General features: G+C 50.3%; 6 protein-coding genes across 6 annotated transcripts; 1 reads left to right on the top strand and 5 right to left on the bottom strand.

The window, feature by feature from the left end:
• Positions 1-844: 844 nt before the first annotated feature.
• On the bottom strand, positions 845-2,547 carry POSPLADRAFT_1160739 (hypothetical protein; the record flags this gene model as incomplete). The annotated part of the gene is made up of 10 exons (XM_024487589.1): positions 845-1,133; positions 1,201-1,241; positions 1,295-1,398; positions 1,480-1,687; positions 1,744-1,833; positions 1,887-1,984; positions 2,033-2,111; positions 2,191-2,354; positions 2,406-2,440; positions 2,498-2,547. The coding sequence occupies 10 exons, from the start codon at positions 2,545-2,547 to the stop codon at positions 845-847; spliced, it is 1,158 nt and encodes a 385-aa protein (XP_024332993.1).
• Positions 2,548-7,233: 4,686 nt separating this feature from the next.
• POSPLADRAFT_1160728 (hypothetical protein) lies at positions 7,234-8,949 on the bottom strand (the record flags this gene model as incomplete). The annotated part of the gene is made up of 10 exons (XM_024487584.1): positions 7,234-7,525; positions 7,592-7,629; positions 7,683-7,734; positions 7,780-7,795; positions 7,858-8,013; positions 8,077-8,078; positions 8,140-8,210; positions 8,279-8,376; positions 8,428-8,489; positions 8,846-8,949. The coding sequence occupies 10 exons, from the start codon at positions 8,947-8,949 to the stop codon at positions 7,234-7,236; spliced, it is 891 nt and encodes a 296-aa protein (XP_024332992.1).
• Positions 8,950-10,236: 1,287 nt separating this feature from the next.
• POSPLADRAFT_1160732 (hypothetical protein) lies at positions 10,237-12,853 on the bottom strand (the record flags this gene model as incomplete). The annotated part of the gene is made up of 8 exons (XM_024487586.1): positions 10,237-10,372; positions 10,426-10,512; positions 10,535-10,600; positions 10,623-10,738; positions 11,823-11,925; positions 12,268-12,336; positions 12,405-12,499; positions 12,746-12,853. 8 exons carry the CDS (start codon positions 12,851-12,853, stop codon positions 10,237-10,239), a joined length of 780 nt encoding a protein of 259 aa, XP_024332991.1.
• A 1,427-nt stretch (positions 12,854-14,280) lies between these two features.
• Positions 14,281-15,274, bottom strand: POSPLADRAFT_1037634 (hypothetical protein; the record flags this gene model as incomplete). Its single annotated transcript, XM_024477244.1, has 4 exons — positions 14,281-14,520; positions 14,660-14,693; positions 14,811-15,004; positions 15,161-15,274. 4 exons carry the CDS (start codon positions 15,272-15,274, stop codon positions 14,281-14,283), a joined length of 582 nt encoding a protein of 193 aa, XP_024332990.1.
• Positions 15,275-16,484: 1,210 nt separating this feature from the next.
• Positions 16,485-17,560, top strand: POSPLADRAFT_1160668 (hypothetical protein; the record flags this gene model as incomplete). The annotated part of the gene is made up of 5 exons (XM_024487578.1): positions 16,485-16,581; positions 16,952-17,047; positions 17,138-17,168; positions 17,286-17,439; positions 17,477-17,560. The coding sequence occupies 5 exons, from the start codon at positions 16,485-16,487 to the stop codon at positions 17,558-17,560; spliced, it is 462 nt and encodes a 153-aa protein (XP_024332989.1).
• A 436-nt stretch (positions 17,561-17,996) lies between these two features.
• Positions 17,997-19,015, bottom strand: POSPLADRAFT_1160743 (hypothetical protein; the record flags this gene model as incomplete). The annotated part of the gene is made up of 4 exons (XM_024487591.1): positions 17,997-18,429; positions 18,496-18,533; positions 18,587-18,690; positions 18,769-19,015. The coding sequence occupies 4 exons, from the start codon at positions 19,013-19,015 to the stop codon at positions 17,997-17,999; spliced, it is 822 nt and encodes a 273-aa protein (XP_024332988.1).
• Positions 19,016-20,851: the final 1,836 nt, after the last annotated feature.

The raw sequence follows: 20,851 nt of genomic DNA, 5'->3' as shown, positions 1-20,851 counted from the left end.
ATTCCTTCCTGAACGCCACTCGTCCTTTTCGAGTTGAGCTGACAGTACTCCCTGACACTGTCCCTTGCATTTGGTCATGTCCACAACCACGCACTTGATATATGCCGCTGAAATTGCCACAGCATTAGGCTATGCGGCTGGATGTTTTGTTTTCATATGAGTGTCCAGCTGTTGTTAGGGACGAGCGTGCGAGCTACAGCACGGAGAGGAGCGGGTGATGGACGCGAGCCTAATCTAGGCAGAGTGTAACCGCAAAGTATACAAACGGAGGGTGTTTCCCCCCGTCGCGATCCTCATTGATTTCCTGTGCATAAATCTAAAGAGCCAAGGGAGGTCTCCCTCTCGCATATGTATTAAAGCAGCAGGACCAGGGCAAGGGAGCAACGCATGAAATTGGAATGAACGAGCGGCATGATCCAGGGTATAGGACGGATGGTGAGACTCACCATCTACAGTAGTACAAGGACTACGTGTTTCGATCACGATTATTCTGCTACCTACAGTGCACAGCTCAGCGCATGCAAATGCCATAGTCTCAGAGCGGCATAGGTCCGAAGGAAGAGCCAGAGCTTATATCTGTTCGAGAGTATGAACAAAATCTCTATGAGCGTCACAATGGTTCATGCTTTTCTGCAGCTTAATTGAATAACAAAGACTCAAAATAAATAGAACATTGTCCCGATATATCAGTATGGAGTCATCGGAGCTGAGCGACCATCGGAAGGAAACGAGTACAATAAATACAAAAGCGAGGCAAACCAGACATGAACGGCAGGGTTGAAGTATATCGCAACGTGCGTGCCGCACACTAGCACACTAGAGGAGATTGCTGTTTATCTGCCGCCTACTCATCCATTTCAATCTCTTCTTCGGCTATCTGTGCTTCTTCTTCGGCTCCTGAGTCCAAATTATCATCGTTGTCATCGAGATCGGGGAAATCATCCGCATGGCCATCCTCTGCTGAGCGGTTGGCAATGTCTGAAGCAAACTCTACACTAGAGAGCCAGGGTTGGGGGGGAGCGCTTCCTTGCGAATCGACGAAGGATAGAGATTGGGAGCCGAAAGCCTGTGTTGAGCGTTCTGCAGCTTCGCGGATGCAGATGAGGAAGCGGGAGATTAAGATGCTCGACATCCTATAAGATGCAACATTTGACTCTGTCAGCAGATACTTCCAGCCACTATGCGTGAGGTTTCACACACGCTGTGATCACATTTGTTATATCTAGTATGTAGCAGGAACACTAGGGCGACTATCTCAGTATGGGTAATCAATCACATGCACACGCACACGCACAATACTGATGGTGATAATGGACACGACGAGGTCGCCAATGTTGAGCAGAGACATGATTCTGGTCATCAAATGAATGTCATCGTCGGCGAATACATACTTTCCTTCTTACAGGAAGTACAAAGTACCTGTAATCATGGGCCATGAGCTGCTACAGTACATTAGCGCATGTTCTGGCTAGTACTCACCATCTCGGAGCATGACGGTCGTGAGATTAGGCTTTGCGCTCCACATATCACGTACCAGCTGTGTTCTCACAGAGCTTGTACGGATGATGTAGTACCAGGTTGCTGCAACTACGAGGATGTCCGAGACAACCACAGACACACGAGTGATGATCGCCACTACATCAGGAGCAACATCAACAGAAGTGTCTGTACATATGGGAGAAGGCAACTCACACCTGTAAGTATGATTCAGTGTGTAGGAACCAAAACAGTCAATGAATCCACATACATGTTAGAATATGCTTTGAACATCGATGTACTGCTCATACACCCAATTTGAGGAATCACAAGCCATGTCTCTTGAGTCGTGAGCCACTATGACACTCCTGCATTAGCCGCAAACACCTTGTCATACTACGTATACTGACTATGTTAGTGCCAACGGGCACCATACCAAGGAGCCAGACCGGCAATACCCAGCGCCAGTTGCGCCCGGACACAGCATGTACACGCAGGGCAGCTACCACTTCAGATAGAATGAGAATGGCTCGGGAACGGTAATTGTGTTGCTTACATGGAGATATGGCAGAATTGACGAGGAATACCAATACATAGACATAGCCGATAGATACACATCTTGTCGGATGAATAATCTGTAAAGAATGCAAGCACAATTCATGGGAACCGACCTCTGATTGAATGCACGCCGTCAATATGAGATCAACATCTCACGAGATATATGCTTCCTACTTGTGTAGTATTTTGCTGAAGGAGCATGAATGTAATGATAGTGCCAGTGATAGCAAGCCAGTTGATGGCAGAGAGTAGTGTGGCAATAGACCTTCGCCCCCACAGACGTTGTTCATCGTTCAGGGCAACATGATCAATAAGGAGAGCTGAAAGGATGACTATTGTCGTAGCATTGGATAAGTCACAGAGGTACTGACCAACACAAGCATAATAGATACAATTCTGTTGAAAGCTACACCATGGCGTGAAAGTAAGTCCTGCGAAGTTCGGTAGATGCAATGATTTTCACTTGTATTCCAGGACCTCTTCAACGGCCCGTTCTGGTAGTGTCACCGACATTGTCCGATGACTGAAAGGGATATGATCTGAAGTGGACACGAGAAGATCGCACAGTGAGGCATCCACGGGATCTCAATCCACATACATATATTGAGTACAGGCTTCTGCATCTGGACGAAGCAGTGTGTTACATGTCTCGCAGCCTGTGTTCGACTGGAAGATGCAGAATCCGCAGCGCATTTGGGGCCTCTCAATTGAGGGGATCGGGCATGTAAACAGTGCAATCAATGAGTGGCTATGATAGCCTACTAGTTACGCCGTTGATTGACCGCCTATCACTGGGCAGCTCCCTGAGCACAACGAGAGCATTTCTCAAGTTGGAGATGCTCATCGACACATTTGTTGGTGTACTCCTGTGCGTATATGCATCCCTACTTGTCTGCTTCGCAACGATTGTGACCATTTTAAGACACATTCGAATAAATGTAGTCGAAGCTCACCTCATGTGCATACATCATGGAAACAGTTGCACGAGTCATGATTTTGCTGCTGCGGGTTGGAGCCCAGACAACTGAGCCGCGAGTTGTGACAGACCGAGTTGACATTGAGAGAATGGTGGGTCGTGCTGATAGGTCAGGACGTCGTTAGAACATGGCCCACTGACCGAGACCGAACGAAGTGCGGTGGCCAGACAAGTCCAGATAACGGACATAGCAAGGAACGCGCGAGACATCGCAATGGACATCTTGATTATTTGAGATTGCGATTTCATGATTCTCCGAGTGCTGATTCCTGTGCTCTGTGCCTCCATCTAGTAGGTGGGCTTTGATGACGAGAAAACACACTGCTGCTTGAAATGATAACAACACATGCATCATCACGCAACATTGAGAACGTGCGGATGGTGGCATACCGCAATTGAGCTGAGACGAAACGGCGAGCTAGTAGCTCACTGAGCCTCATCACAACCTGAGGATATCGACCATTTGTTGACGGCGACCATCTGATCCGTATCATGGCAGTGTTTAGATATTATGCGCAGTGTAAAAAGGTGCTTGCGTGATTGGCTTGTCGTCTTCGAGGAACAGTCATTACCTGCAACATATTCAAATCTTCTACACTGCCTGGCAAGGAAACGGATGCGTCTGAATTGGGACATGCAGCGTCCAATTTGCATACCGCTGATTCCACACATCTGAGGTGCGTCAATAGAGGGAGCGTGCGGTGGAATGACCGGGCTCGAAGCTCCTTTTATCACAACGAGATAGATCCCCTTGTGCATTCGACTTCCGGAAGATGCCTTGAATCTCATCTCAGTAGCCCAATCCAGATGCACGCTGCAGGGATATCCTGGAAATATGCGTGCATTGGAAATTAGTAACAGATGCGGAGAGAAGTCGGTCATTAATCCGCTGCTGCTAGACACAACGCGTCCGCACGTGGTGTTCTCGAAGAGTTAGCACGTGAGCGAGCGCAGCTGCTATTCCGCCTGTTAAAGATCAGGCAGTCTACTCACCAAAGTGGTGCGTTCTTCTTGATGACGGGCATGCTCCGTCCTCGTCGGGACGTTCTGTCGGAATAGCATGTTCCTGAGCTCTAGTCGAGAGTGAAATCACGATAGACATCAGACAGACAAGCGGCGTGCGTATGGTATGTCATCGATATCATCGGCGTTGACCTGTATAGCATTAGCGAGAGACGAGATTGTGATTCCGGGTATGGACGAAACTTCAAGCGTCGACCAACCACAGGTGGTCCTAGATGCTACTGACTGGAGAAAACATCAGTTTCACAAGGGATGACCCACTCTATGCGCCACCTGCATGAGACCTGCCACAAATAGCGTTTGTCATTTCGCATCGAATGTCTGGGACACAAATGTGATCGCGCACTGCGTAACCCTAGCGTAGGGCTGTCCACCATGGTTCTCACGCTCAGCTGCACGTGATCGACGGCGGCGACAGCGAGCTCTGCACGCCAGGCCACAGCACACCAATCTGTTACGCCTCCCGAGTTCTCGCGACTTGTCTATATCTGTCACTGCATTCTGAACTCCACGATGCTCAGGACCTGTCGTGCGTCTCAGTATCACTCGCGCTGGCCTCTAGCGCTACCCTGCTAATACTACCGCAAGATGGGATGACGCGCTAATGGAAACGCAGGGCCGGGCATGCTTGGACGCCGCCAAGGACAATGAAACGGTTCGCGCGCTCTAAGAGTGCACCTGAGTACTGCTTTTTTGTTGATGCTCCCTATTCCTGTTTACAAGCTCGATTCTATATGTTTCTTCTCGAATGACCACCGGTCGCCGCAAGTCTCCTTTCACCCACCCAGATGTTTTTCCTTCTCGGGTCCCACACACTGGCATCCACTCGTTCGTGAAGCGCGGGTATAATTGAAATCATGGAGTCGTTACTCACCCGGACGGCCGACTACTTATCAGCACCGGTCGCCCACGACTGCAGAAGCCTGCGTTCATCGCGTTCATAATACCTGCGTGCGGCTTGAATGCGTTGATCGTTGCTCTTGTATGCGTTGTATCCTCATCCGCTACTGGGATATCTCCCGTCTCCCTCGGATATCTCCATATGACAACTTGGTCTGGTAATTGATTCACCTTCTCACACTGTTCGGGGAGGTGACAGCGTGCATGGCTCGTCGATGAATTGTGAGTATCAGGTGTTCATACGTTGATTCCCGCGTACTCACCGAGAGTTGCTCAAGACCGGCGCACATAGCTCTATTCCAATGACCGCCCCCATCTTGAGCTGATAGAGAGGAACGCAACTGCTCTAGACACATTTGCTGATGAAAGTACGCGCCCAGTGACTTGGTATATGCGTGTGTTCGTGATCCGCAGCTGATTCCTCGTTTTCATACAGTGTATGCGGCGTTGCCATCTTGCTGGGCTCAATGCTACACACTTCGCGTCTACTCTCTCTCCATGTCGCATTCTGTTGGCTCCAAAACCAGTACTACTGTATTCCTTGCGAACACGGAAACTGGGCTTACAAACACGGAACCTGGGATTGCAAAGACGGAAACTGGGAAGTTGATCTGGACTCTGGCGCGTTCCTGATGGTCGCACCGGTCTACCTACAGAACATCCATACGTCCTTCCCCGAACGAACCCCTGATTGACGCGCTCATCAAGTCGCTATCATCGCCGCATTCTGACTGTCGACCTCTTGTACCTCGTCCGACTGAATCCTTCACTAAGCGGTCATACGGCGGATGGACATATGGCCTCTCAAATGCTCCGTGTCCCGAAATCAGACGTGCTCAAGCGCGATCGTTTGTGAAGGCTCATGGTATCGGAAGATGAGCGCATTGGAGCGTGCTAGTCGCTGGTGGGATGGGTGCCGCCGACGAAACCCGTGTGGTACTTACTGTTTATACAACGCGCATCACTATTGGCGAAGATGTCGAGCGGTGTAATCTTCGGGCGCCCATGGTATCGATCGCGCCGAAGCCTTCCTCGAAATAATGTGAGCGCGTTCCGGTTCTTGGTAGGATGCGCACCGCTGATGATGGTTACTGTGTCATGTCTACTTATTATAAGAGATGCGTCGCTGTTTGGTGAGGACGTCTCGAGCGCGTTGATCCGCGAGATGCTTAAACTTGTATACACGCGTCCCTGCGGAAAACAAGACGCGGTGGTCCATGTCTCCGCTTTGGTATCATCGTGCTCAGGGCATGCGCTGCGTCCAACAGGTGAGGGCGCATGAGAGAGCAACCTGACAGCACTCAGAGCGCTCAGGGACAGTACTGCGTGTGCGAGAAGTATGGTCTATGTATCGAGTGATGGGATATGCACAGCCTGCACTATGGGCACATGCGTAACACAAAGGAGCAAGAATATCCAGTCTTCAATAGACGAGCTGACAGAGTCCGCCCTCTTATCACTGTTTGGGCGTTTGTTTTCCATGATCTGTCCTATATGTTCGGAGAGGCGATTATCTATGCATTCAGTCAGCAGCAGCCCGCCTCCATCAATGCTCTGACGGCCCATCTCGCGGGTGCTCAGCGCCCGTCGATGCTGGCTAGATCCCTGGTGCGTTAAAACGCTAATTGCGGGCCGGTGCGATAGTCCTCGGCTCATGTCCGAAGTGCGGCTTCTCGATGTCGGGCCTGAGGAGGACTTTGCCGCAGACTCATGTCTGGCAGAGGATCCAGGGCGAGAGAAGACATCTACGACTTGCCCGTCCATCCGAACGGCATGCACGGCACATGGGCTAGATGAACGAGCAGCGTACCAATGTGATAGATCGGTTCCCGTGGTGCATTGCGACAAAGACGCAAGGACCTACAGCTGCCATTCGTCGAGGCACGTGTACCTCATTCTTCGAGTGACATTGTTGGCATCAACTCCAGTAGCTCTGAGCATGGTGTACGTATCCCATGCAACGCGGATTCAAAGGACTCAATTTGACATCTGCGCAGAAGAATGGATAGACTCGCTAAGAGGCACAATTGCTTCGAGGATACAACTCCTCATGCCTGTAAGCGCAATTCCGCGCCGACTCATATAGCGACCTACTTGATACACATCCCAAACGAGAACTGTGAGACATGGCTCATGGAAACAGGCCTTAGATAAATAGAACCGCTTGAAATATTGCAAGTACCTGGTTGTTGAAACAGATAAACACACTGGGGGGGAATGAGAAGCCAAGAAGTGACGAAGTCAGAAGAAAGTGAGAATGAAGGGCAAGATGGAGGAGGATGATCAGCAGGTACGTCCATCTACAAATGTAAAGAGGCTGCGCATTCTTCCAACTTCATTCCATCAACTGCATCATTTTCGCCTCTTGAATCCAGGTCATCTTCAAAATCGGAGAAAACATCTGCGTCACCATCTCCCGCAGAGGGGTTGGCGATGTCTGCGGCGAATTCTATGCTGGAGAGCCACGGCCGTGGGATAGAGTTGCCTTGTGAGTCGATGAAGGATAGAGATTGGGAGCTGAAAGCCCGTGTGGAGCATTCCGCGGCTTCGCGGATGCAAATCAGGAAGTGGGAAATCAGAATGCTTGATATCCTATAAGATGCCATATTTCACGTGTCAGCAGGTACTCTACACTATGGCGCATGAGGATTCACGCACGCTGCATTCAAATATGATATATTTGACGCGTTGTCAGACTAGAGTGACAGTTTCAGTATAGGTAGTCAAGAGATTGTGGATGAATACGCACGGCCCAGGTTGCGACACAATCAGCCATATTGGGCAGCGAGATAGCGCTATGCCTGCAATGAGTACCATCAAACAAGGATCTGTTCTTTCTCACATACACGAAGTACAATGTACCTGATATGGCAGAAGATGAGCTGTTATGGTAAACTAGGCTGAACATTCTGGCTAGTACTTACCATCTCGGAACATGACAGTCGTGATACTGGGTCTTGCAGTCCACATATCGTGTACCAGTTGTTTTCTCACCGAGCTTGTACGGCTGATGTAGTGCCATGTTGCTACGAGTACGAGGATGTCCGAGACGACCGCAGACACACTAGAAGCGACCGCCACTACATTGAGAGTAGTTCGGACGTTAACATCGGCATCTAGACATATGGGATGCGAGGACTCACTTCTGTTAATTATGATCAGTGTGTTGAACCCTAAACAGTCAGTATATTGATTAATGTGCATACACATGATACAGAATACTGGAAGAGCCCCCCACAGCGGCCATAAGTTCAAGCTTTTCGAAGATGATCCATGCCTGTTGGGTCAGGAGCCACGATAATGAATTTGCTTTAGTCGTCTTGCTGTTATATTCCATGTACTGACTATGCCAATGCCCACGGGCATGATACCAAGGAGCCAGACTGGCAATACCCAGCGCCAGTTGCCTCCGCTCAAGGCATGTACACGCAGGGCAGCTACCACTTCAAGGACAGAATAAGAATGGCTTGGGGAACGGGAAATACACTGCTTACGTGGAGGTATGGCAGTGCTGCACATGTATACCGCCTGAAAGGTATAACCGTAAGCTTGATATCTAGTGGGGTAAGTATTTTGTGACCAATGGCAACTTGAAAACGGGGAACTGACTCCTAACATTGCACGCCATCAATACAAGATCAGCACCTTATGAATGTAACCTCTCATACTTTCTTAGTATGATATGGGAAAGGCATAATTATAAGGATGGAACTAGTGATTGCAAGCCAGTTCATGGCGGACAGTAGTGTTGCGATTGATCTTCGCCCCCATAGACATCGCAGATCATGTGGCATATTCAGGGCGCCATAGTAAGCCAGGAGCGCTGAAAGGTGATTAAGGCTGGAGTATCAGATAGGTAACGGTGACACTGACGAGCAGATGCATATTCGATACAATTCACGTTGAACTTACATCATGACACAGAGGTGAGTCTTATAGAATACGGAATATGCGATGATTCTCACCTGTTTAGCCCAGGCATCTTCAATGGTCTGTTCCGATGGTGATGCCGACATTTTCTGCTAAGTGGTCGCAGGCAGGAATCAAAAGAAGAATACCGGATACGAGAAGGTAGCAACGAATAGGTACAGGACTTGAGTCCATATATATGGGACTTTCGAAGCTATGTGACATAGCCTCTGGATCACTGACGCAAAGGATGGCCTGTCGTGCATTCAGATGTTCCCAACCCAGAGAACCATGTATGTGACACTACAATTAATCAGTGTCCGTAGCATGGCCATCCTGTCATCACATCCTTGTCATGACGCCTGGCTTCAGAAGGACAATATGATCCGCAGGTGGAGCAGAACACGTTACACAAACCTTAAGCCCTGAGGCCTGATACCCAGTCAAAATCGCATCTGAGCAGATCCAGGGGAATCGTGGTGTATCGGAGCAATTGACGTGCTGTCAGAATTTCCGATAGACCACGTTATGCCCCGCTGTACCTCCCAATTCTGGACTGAAACCGAGGGGCATATCGGAGCCCATCGGTGCGGAACGAAGCTATCTGAATATTCTCGCTACGCTCCAATTGTGCATATATGCTCTGATTGTTAATATACACTCCATTTGTTCAAATACACTCCGTTTGTTTATATACATGCCGTTGTCCTTAAACAACCCACTGCCCACGCCCAGAGATGCTCCACCACTTGCTTTCAGCCTGACCACTTCTCGTCTGCGCTTCCACCAACATCTCGGGCTCGCTGATGTTGCAGCCGAGCAGACACAACATATGGCCTGTCAGGATTGCAGACCCCAGCTCAGTCAATCTACATAGTCACATATTGTCAGCAGAGAACACAAGTAGGACAGGACAGGTAGCAGGACGCACTCTCGCATCTCAGACTGCATGAGGGTGAACTAGTTGATGTCAGCAAGGACATCTATCACTATGCTATTCATCATGCTGCCATCGCCAATGGTGTGGGGACTGTCTTCATGTGTAGCCTCATGTTCTGAAGGGTTGTGTGTGCCTGTCCGCGCTAAGCGCCACACAGAAGATGTGGCAAGGAGTATGTACGAATGAGACCTATGAGGTGTAGCACGGCAAGCAGAGTCAGCTATATCAGACAGGGGGTACTCGCAGAGAGTAGACGCACCAATGAGTATTCCTACCCCACCAGGGGCCCGCCACTGGGAGAGGGAACTGGAGAATGTGAGTACGAACTAGATGCCTTCAATAAGAGGGACGGAGGTGGAAAGAACACTGATCTCGAAAATGGGGTCACTATATGCGCATTAATTTTTAAACATGAGCTGATAACGACTCACGTAAAAGGGATAACACCTCATGCCTATGCGATTATCTCAGTCAAGGTGTCCGTGTACCCCATATACAAGTTCACCCCGCGTGTGGGCACGCGCATGACGCCGCGACATCGCGTCAGGATCTGCGCGACATTGTCGCGCTCCTTGCATTCCTGATCAGCACTAGATTCGGACCTCTTCATTTAGCCCGAGTACTGTAGTTAATAATGACTCACCGTGCTGCCGCACACTTAGGTTTCTCGACACGAGCTTCGGTCGATGTTTCCATCTCACTGAAGCTCACAAATTCTTCCTTACTGCCCCTTGTACCGTACGTATGCTCACCTCCTGTAGAGCGACCGGACGCCATTAGATACAACTTCGCTCGTTCCTCGTTGAGACACGTCTGGCCTATCATATACGATCTACTCACATGGCTGCTGTGTCATCAGACGATGAGGATATCGTAGGGGGCTTGTAGTGCGTAGATGCCGTGGTGGGTTTTCCTTGATGCTTACTATATGTCTCTACAAGTAGAGGGATAGGATACTGCCGAGTTTGTGCTTGATTGTGGTAGTAAGAGGGAGAAGAATGTAGAGTGCGCCGCGCGGCCAGAGGATGCAGTCACATGATCAAATCTAGTTCGTGTATGGAGACAAGGTGTCCAGCATATATGACGAATTGTTGTGTCCAGTGGAACTTATGACGTGCATGAAGCATCCGCGTCATGCAACACCGGAGTGTGATCAGACAAAATAGCCGCCATTTTCACTGGGAATGACATTTGATGTGACGGGCCTAGATAAGGGATGTCTCGCTCAGATCGGCACCGCTCTACTCAGTTGGACGAGACAAGCCCCGTTCTGCCTCGTTCCGCTCAGATGCACTTTTGACTGGGCCTGATATCTCATCGCACAGTCTGAACTCTGAAGCTGCAAGGCTCGGATTGGACGTGAAGTCCACGGCGCGATGATGCCGTTGACCGATTGTGTAGGCGAAGGATGAACGCCCGGTAACCTACGGCTGTTATTTTCTCACGCTTGACGCGGAGGGCTAATGTTATGAAGCCATGACTCGAGTCGGCACTCAACCGCTTCGTTCAATTTGGACTTGAACACAGTTCTCTGTCTTGGCCAAGCCTCAATCAAGTAGGAGCTTATATCCAATGTACAAGAAGAGGATGCAATCTCAGGGACGTTGTATATTGAACCGAGACGGTCTCCGCCAACTTGAGTCGCAGTTTCAGCTTTGAGTTTTTACCGCTGTAAATCTATGTCGACAGCCAGCTCGCGCTGCAGCACCTCACACCATCTGTCCGTCGTTGTTGCTCTTCTGAATATCCCGAGTGTTCTAGCCTTGGCGCTCTCGGAAAACACTATCGCTCCTCCCCTCTTGCGTCGTGATATATCGCGTTCAACAGACTCAGAAAGTGCCTTACAAGCATCATGCTTTACACATAACAAGAATGCTGTAAAAGCTGCAAGAAGAATATATCGCTCATGCTGTCCAGGTAAGTATTCTCATCGAGAGAAGCATCCCCGTGCCTCTGATGAATCCTAGCACTGCACGTCTGCTCATGGGGAGACCTTCCCGTGCGCCATCATGGTATTTCCGTGGCGAGCCTGGCGCATACCTTACTCAGATCAGCCCATAGTGACGACCGCTCACCGACGCCGAATGGGAACGAATCATGGCGCAGAGTGCTCATACGTCCGGGATACGTCCGGGCTTCAAACCTATTTACAATAGGAGAAAAGCTCGAGGTCGTCACGTCTACAATTGACGTGCATGTCTCTATCATCTTGAGCGTCGCCCGCACACGTATTTCACAGCCGAATGGTGATCTGTATTTCCTCCTTTATACAACGGTGGGCTGGAAACCGTAGTCCATTCTCCTTCAAAAGCGCGGTCTGTGTATGATTCCGACGGGCTGATGTGTCATCCGATGATGTATTTGTTGCATTGGTCATGCCGCATGTTCCGAGGGTCTCCAGCTCGATCTTCGGTCTGTTTGGCTCGTGTACCTGCCCATAGAAATATCAGGGTCGCATCGAGGGCCTTGCTCCGCACACACTTACAGGTCATTGCCGGTGTTCTGGTGTCCCATGCCCCCGCCATTCTCCCCAGCAGATGGCGCAACGTCAAATCTGAGCGCGCAATCATACTTCACTCACATCTCTGATGTACTGGGGCACGTATCGGGGAACTCGCTTACGCGTGTTCATGGTGCATAGCTAACTTTGCCGTAGGCCGTCTTTGCAGTATCCATACTTTCGTGAGTTCACTCGACTGACTCATGTATGACACACACTGAGCAGAATGTCGAGGAAGTAGTGCTCGGTGATGCATCACGGATTCGGAGGACTGGAGACGTGCACACCGCGTGAACGAGATACAGCGATAGCGAGGCCGAACATATTCAGGGAGGGTTGAACGAGAATGGTGAGTACTTCAAGTTCCAGTGTATGCTCAAATATCTAATGGTAGATCATTACTGAACGACGTTGCTGACTTCACGACAAATGAATTACCTCGGCGCATCGCATCGTGGCCTACCACGTTGCGGAGAACACATTCCAACGTTGTATGATCTCTTGCGCCACCATTAGTGTGGGCGGCGTAGAAACTGCCATTCCCTGTTTCCCGGCTGTTCTCCGAGGGCATGGGGTTGGCATGACACAGCCTCAGGCACTCAATGCAGCACTACCCATTCTGTCTCCCATCGCATCATGTCGCAGAATGCTGTGGCGATTTCATGAGGCGCACTGCACTGACTGGTTCATGCACCATCTCATACCTGCCGCCGCCGTCAGCTTAATACTGAATCGGGAGCAAGATGCAATCAACGAAGGATTGTATGACACACGGCAAAACACACTCGAAAATCCATATGAGCAACGGCATAGATCATACTGTACATGTGAGCGTTGCCGTCTTCAATTTTTTCTGATCCAGGTTTATCCCCAATGGAGGGCGTCGTCCTCTGTCGGATAACACATCCGTTTACATATCGTGGCGGGTGTTTCATTCTATCATAGACCCTGTCCTGATACCCGGGCTCCCGTAAAATGTTCTCCTTGAGCCTGAACTACTACGCCCCGCGAGGCTGTCCTTGAGAAATGCGAACGCTCACCGATGTCGAAGGTGTAGGACTGTCATATGTGCAGGTGTCTTACCATATGTGTATGCGAAGTGCAGGCTGACAGCGCGGAACTCCGAGGCCGTGACGGACACGCATGGCCCCATCGTGCTCTATATCTGTCATGTTGAACCACCTGTCAGGACGTCCCCGCTTCAGCATGGACATGTCCATCTGAGATCCAGAGCACTCGCGATTCTGCGCCGTCGCTTGACGTTTGCGAGTCACGCTGTCTGATGCACTTGGCCAGACGTAGGCGCATTTGCAGTCATCGTGCCAGCTGCTTAGCGAGAACCGCCTTCCTCCGCAGCTCGTTCACTCGAGCTCGCCTTGCGGAACCTGGTTGCCTTCGGTGCGTGACGGACAAACATTTGCCGATGTGTGTCGCACCGAGATGTGCCTACACCGCTGCCAATGCCCAACACGTGGCTTGGCGTGCACATTGGTGCGGAGAACTCGCCGAGCATCCCACTGCTCCATATCTTGCGGCTCGTCGTGGAGATGTTAAGGACATGGAGTATCTAGGATGTAGAAATGAGCCAACGCGAAGGGGAGGTGATAGACGAATGAAGGAAAGGGTGGAGTCTCAGCGGTGCGCTGTTGGACGTTGGGTAGAGCGGACTGTGTCAAAAGCGCACGGAAGTAGGCATCTGGCCCCATTCCCTGGTTATCGCAGACGCAGAAGGCGTTGTCAACATCTCCGCTGGCATGAACACGGCTTCCTTGTCCACGTATGGTGCCGCTATCCGCCTCTGAACAGGCTTCAAGAGGAGACATCCCGCTTGGTGGTGCCCGATACTATGCGCTCGTGGTGGATTCTGGCGTGAGCAAGGGCGGACCTGCTATGGCCAAATGTGCACCCGCTAGCGCGCCCTTGACGGATGAATCTGGCTTAGCACCAGTCCATTTCTCGGAGATTCCTTCGCAAGCACTTGCTCCTATTCTTAATATCTCAGATTGCGAACGGAGTCAATGTTCTCGACGGCATGGCCCAGGCCGCCGTCAGCTTCGGTCTGAAAGTGCTCGCGACGCTAGGACCCTCCAGCGAGGACAACCTGACGGCCTGTCCGTACTGTTGTTCTCTCGATATGTTCGCTGATGTGAACATCTCCGTATATCCCAACGCGTCGTCGCTAGGCATGTTCCACAAGAAGACAACATTACGCTTATCCAGGGCATTGATTGGTTCAAGCTATAGTGGAGGACTTGTTAATGTTATTTGCGTTGCAGAGCGACAGCCTCACGGTGTTCGCGGACGTGTTCCCAGTTAAGAGCCCCAGGCGATCTTGCTATACAGGAACCAATCGCGCAGGATCCCTTGTTGTACGTACCCTGCATTGGGCTTTTGGTCTCGGCGTCGTGTCCCTGCTCAAGGCAAAGGTTCAATGAGCGCCGATCGAAGTACGAGGGGCATGGCCTCCCACGAACAGCTGGTCCATCACATCTCTTGCCGAGTGGTACTCATGGGAGGAATGAACGGACCTCGCCGCTCGTGTATCTGCTTTATTTGTCATCCATGCTGCTCTAAGTTTATGCCTGAGTAAACGCGCGAGGAGGTCAAAGCGAGCCGCCAATCTAACGGCTCTGGTAATGCAGCCCTGGGCGGCGAGAGTCCACAAGGCCAGCTGGACCGGATTCCTGTTCAGTCCGCGAGCGTCACGATTATCGAGCGCAGGCTGACACATGATGCACAAGAAAGGATTCAGGATAAATTAGCCAGTGAAGACACTTACCGATACACAATCGTAGTAGCCAATCGGTCAGAAATGAACGACGAATCAATAGGGAAGTGAAGGCAAAATGAATGCGGGTTGAGGATACGCGCGACACACGAAGGAGGCTGCTGTCCGCCGACTGCATGTATGTTGCGTCCTTGCGCCCTTCGCCTGGATCGTCTTCTCCCGTACCGTCTTTGCCTCTTGAATTGAATTCAGCACGAAGGGCATGTGTATTATTATCCCTTGTGTATTGACGATGTCTGCAGAGTTGCCTTGCGAATAGATGGGAAAAACTAAGTGGGTACTGGACGGCCATTCGGTCGCGGATGCCCACGCACACCACTGACAGCAACCGTGTCCACGACGAGACCGGTCATTTTTGGTGGCGAGTCGGAGTATGACAAGCATAGAATTTGCTCAAAGCTTCACAAAGCTAAGCTAGGAGAAGAGCTTGGTGCTGACTGAAATCGTCCAGGTGGCTGAGCGAACCGCGTAACCCTAGCGTAGGGCTTACACATGATTCTCACGCCTTGTTGCGGTGGTCTTGACTGTGACGACGTCATGGCAATCGGACCGAGTTCAATCGCTGCTCGAATACGACCATGCCTCGTACGACTCAACACGGCGGCGCCAGCTAGCTTGATACTGCAATCATTGTTTTCCATATGGCTTGTCACGGCGACTCAGGCATTCGTGTCGAACAGTATTATTTCTGTCGTCTCCCGTCGGGACACTTTGGCGTGCTTACGCACTGGTTCGCACACCATCTCACGTTCTCCGCCGTTACCACCATACTACTAGACTTTCAGCAAGATGGAGTAATCGAGGAATTCCAGGTTACACAATGCAGAGCGTTCTGGGAGATTCTTAAGACAAGTGCATGGCTCGCGTTATCCAGATGAGTACTCCCTAGAGCCCTCTCACTGCGAATCCACGTTTGGCAGGCTTCCTAAACTACTGCGTTGGCGTGACCTCCGCGTTCATTCTTGAGCAGCAAATCCCGTCTTGGGTTTGCATATACCGGAAAGCACTCGTCTATGATCGGTGGACGTGATGAATGACGCGGGGTGGTCACTAGTGCAGACGTCTTATTATATGTCTACGAGTTACAAGCCCACAGCTGCGAGAGCGCGGAAGCTCCTCGACAGAGACGTATAGCCCCATCAGGCTGGGTATCTTCCGCTTATACGTTTAATAATAGACTTGTTTTAGGATCACTGTGCCCTCCCTTGCGTGCTCCCCTATCCGATGCACTTCTCCATATGCACGCGCATCCGTAGTGATCGTACCAGCCCCTCCTCAGTGGAAATTGTTCTTTGCATTTCTCTGTTGTCCTCTTTGGTCCCACTCGCTTGATGCAATTCTGCGGAATCCGCCTACCGCACGCGCGGCAGTCAAGCTTCTACTGTTAAATTCGACCACCAGTGCGCCGCTGCCCATGCCCAGCACGCACATTGGTCCTTGGGAGACCCTGAGCAAGGCGCTGCTTGAGATGTTACGGCTTGTCGCGAAGGTGTTTGGGGAGGTGCAGATAGGTTAGCGAAAGGGGAATACGAAAGGGTATGGAGGATGATTGATCTGAGCAGGCCGTATTGAGTGTACACGGAAGTGAGCATATCTTCTTCCTTCCAGGCGCATGCAGACACGTAAGGCGACGTCGACATTGCTGCTGAAGACGGCCGTCGGAATCATGTATCATATCAACGCCATGGGAACGTACTCCCTTCTGGTCTCCCGACAATGATCGATAATGCATCCTTGATGTAAGCACGCGCAGTCCTATAGCATTACACGACGCTGTATATGCTCGTCAAGCCGTCTTCGATGGCAGGTACTGTATCCAATGTTATTCCACCTCATTGACACCTCCTAGCAAAATGATTACTTGACGCATTACACATTCAGTTGCGGTCGCGATGATGAATGTCATTGACACGGCCACCGCCGTCTTCGTGTTGAACACGTCCAGGGCGCAGGGACAATCCGGCGAGCGCAACATGAGTGTGTCTACCGCTGGTAACTTCATTCTGTGGCCATCACTATGTGCTCGCTGGCGTGACTATCTCTGTAGGGACTGACTCACCGCTGTAGAGCAAATTCTACCGGACGGACATTGTTCATGGTACGCCTCCGCAAGTTTTCATGTTGCTAGTAGACGCGTCTTGGTTAGAAGACCCAAGTGATGCTGCCATCCGAAAACAAATTCCGCGAGCCTACATGCTATATTTGAGATTGATAGCGTGGTCTCGTATACATGGACTGGGCAGCTCGACGCGGACATTCCTTCCTTCACACCACATTTGGACAAAATACTCGTCCTTTTCGAGTTGAGCCCACAGTACTCCCTGATACTATTCCCTGCAGTTGCGCACGTCGATATTTATGAAAGTAATGTATGTCACCGACACATTCAACACGTTGGTCTGGCAGATGGATGCATTTCCTTCGTGGAAATGGCATGGTGTTGGTGTGGGCGAGCACAAATTTCGCTGCGGTACAGGAAGGAGCGGATGACGTGCTCGAGCTCGATACAGGTAGAGGGTATTCTGCACACACAGCTTGAAAATTCTCTCTCCGCATGGGCGTCCTTATTGATAGCCTGCACATCAATCTAAAGAGACAAGGGAGGGCTCGCCTTAACCTCTTCGCGCATCTGCTAGAGAAGAAAGACCAGAGAAATGGGAATGACGCGTGGAACATTTGACGAACAGCATATTCCAGCATATAGTACGGACGGCGGAACTCGCCATCTACAGCCTCAGCGCACAGACCGCCTGTCTCGACCACGGTTATTCCTCCTCCCATATTGCATACCTCAAAGCATATCAATTCCATATTAGCGGGTCTTGTCCGAAGAACGTGCCGAGGCATATCCCCACAACTTTTCCGTCGCAGCTTAGATTGCAAAGACCTCAAATAAACGGAACATTGTCCCAATATCAGTATCGAATCATCGGGACTGATCGACGATCGGAAGGAGATGAGTACAATAGATATAGAAGCGAAACAAAATAGACATGAACGGCAGGTTGAAGTATGTCGCAACATGCGTGCCCCACACTAGAGGAGATTGCTGTCCACCTGCCGCATACTCGTCCATTTCAATCCCATTCTCATCTTCGGCTATCTGTGCTTCTTCGCCACATTCCGAGTCCAAGTTGTCGTCATTGTCATCGAGATCGGGGAAAGCCTCCGCATGGCCATTCTGTGCAGAGCGCGTGGCGATGTCTGAAGCAAACTCTGAGCTGGAGAGCCGGGGTTGGGGGGAAGCGCTGCCTTGTGAATCGACAAAGGATAGAGATTGGGAGCCGAATGCCTGTGTTGAGCGTTCTGCAGCCTCGCGGATGCAGATGAGGAAGCGGGATATTGAGATGCTCGACATCCTGTAAGATGCAAGGGTCGCCTCTGTCAGCAGTTACCTCCCAGTACAACACATGAAGACCACGCACGCTGTAATCAGATTTGTTATATCCAGCCCGAGGGTGCACTAGGGAGACTATGTCAGTATGGGCAATCAATTACATGTACACACACACGCACACCATAGATGGTGATAGTGTTCACGATGAGGTCAGCAATGTCGAGCAGCGAAATGATTCTGCTCATGAAATTAATGACGTCATTCATGAGTAACCACTGTCTTTCTTACAGGAAGTACAAAGTACCTGTGATCACGGAGCATGAGCTGCTGTGGTATACCGCATATTAAGGCTACTACTCACCATCTCGAATCATGACAGTCGTGAGATTGGGCCTTGCAGTCCACATATCACGTACGAGCTGTGTTTTAACAAAGCTCGTACGGCCAATGTAATACCATGTTGCTGCGACTACGAGGATGTTCGAGACAAGCACAGATACACGAGTAATGATTAACACTGCATTGCGAGTAAGGGCATCGATCAGTACATCTCGAAATATGGGAAGGCAAAACCCACTCCTGTAAATATTATTGAGTGTGTAGAACATGAAAGGGTCAACAGGTTTTGCATACACATCATATACGACTATGGAGATTGACATACTGCCCACACATCCAAGTCGAGGACTGACAAAAGATGTCTCTTGGGTCAGAAGCCACTATGATACTCCTGCTTTAGCTGTAAACACCTTGTCATACTCAACATACTGACTATGCTGGTGCCAACGGGCGCCATGCCAAGGAGCCAGACCGGCAATACCCAGCGCCAGTTGCGTCCGCTCACCGCGTGTACACGCAGAGCGGATACCACTTCGGAGATAGATTGAGAATGGCTTGGAGAACGAGAGTCGCATTTCTTACATGGAGATATGCCGGAATAGACGAGGAATGTCACCACATAGGCATAATTGTAAGACGCACATCTTGTGGGATGAATCATCCATATGGAATGGAAACCCGATATAATGGAACCGACCTCTAATTAAACACACGCCGTCAATATTAGATCAACATCCCATGAAGTATGTGTTCCACACTGGTGTAGTACTCCGCGGAAGGGGCATGGCTGTAATGATAGTACCAGTGATAGCAAGCCAGTTGATAGCAGAGAGTAGTGTGGCAATAGATTTTCGCCCCCAAAGACATCGTACATCATGTGGCAAGTTGAGGGTGACATGATATATCAAGAGAGCTTCATAGATGATTATTGTCGCCACATTGGAACTGTCACAGAAGTACTGACCAACAGATGCATAATAGATACAATTCTGTTGAAAGCTACACCATGGCGTGGAAGTAAGTCCTACGAAGTTTCGTAGATGCAATGATTTAAACTTGCGCGTATTCCAGGAACTCTTCAGCAGGCTGTTCTGATGGTGTCCCCGACATTGGTCGATGAGTGAAAGAGATATGAGATGAAGTAGACACGGGACGGTTGCACAATGAGACAGCCACGGAAACTCAGTACATATATATATATTGAGTACAGGCTTCTGCATTTGAGTGAAGCAGTGTGATACATGTTTCGCAGCTTGTGTTCAACTGTAACATGCAAAATCCGCAGCGCATTCGGGGCCTCTCGATTGAGGGGATCAAGCATATGGACAGCGCAATCAATTAGTGGCTATCGCAGCCTACCGGGTAAGCCGCGGTATGATCGCCCATCAGACTGATGACACAGGAACGACCTCCCGGCAACTCCCTGAGCACAATGAAAGCTGAAGTTGGAAGTGCTCACTAATTCATGGTTTCGTTTACTTGTGTGCGTGTATGCATCACTGCTTGTCTGCTTCGCAACGATTGTGATTTACCTCAAGACGTATTCGAAGAAATGTAGTCGATGCTCACTTCATGTGCACACGTCATGCAATTCCACGAGTCATGATTTCGCCGCCGCTGGCTGTAGCTCAGACAACCAAGTCGCGAGTCGTGACAGACCGAGTTGACATTGCGAACATGGTAGGCCATGCTGATGGGCCAGGACGCTGTTGGACACGGCCCACTGACCGCCGAACGAAGTGCGGCGGCGAGACAAGTTGAGATAACAGACATAGCGAGGATCGCGCAAGAAGTCGCAACGGACATTTTGTTCCGTTGAAATCGCGATTTCAAAATTCTCCGAGTGCTTAATCCTCTGCTCTGTGCCTGCCGCTGGTAGGCGGTCTTCTATGATGATCGACTTTGCACTCACGACGAGGTCCCCCCACACAACCTGTGTACATAAAGGCCTACGATGCCGTTTCATGGAAAAATACGGCTGTTGAATACGATAGGGATACATCAGTCATCACGCAACATCGGAAAGTACGGATGGTCGCATACCGCAATTGAGCTGAGACGGAACGACTAGGTAGTAGCTCACTGATTCCCGTCACAAATGAGGG

Source organism: Postia placenta (genome assembly GCF_002117355.1).
Source record: "Postia placenta MAD-698-R-SB12 unplaced genomic scaffold POSPLAscaffold_25, whole genome shotgun sequence".
Lineage (NCBI taxonomy): Eukaryota > Fungi > Basidiomycota > Agaricomycetes > Polyporales > Adustoporiaceae > Rhodonia > Rhodonia placenta.
The sequence above is the reverse complement of the archived record's forward strand: the minus strand, read 5'-3'. Positions and strand labels throughout refer to the sequence as shown.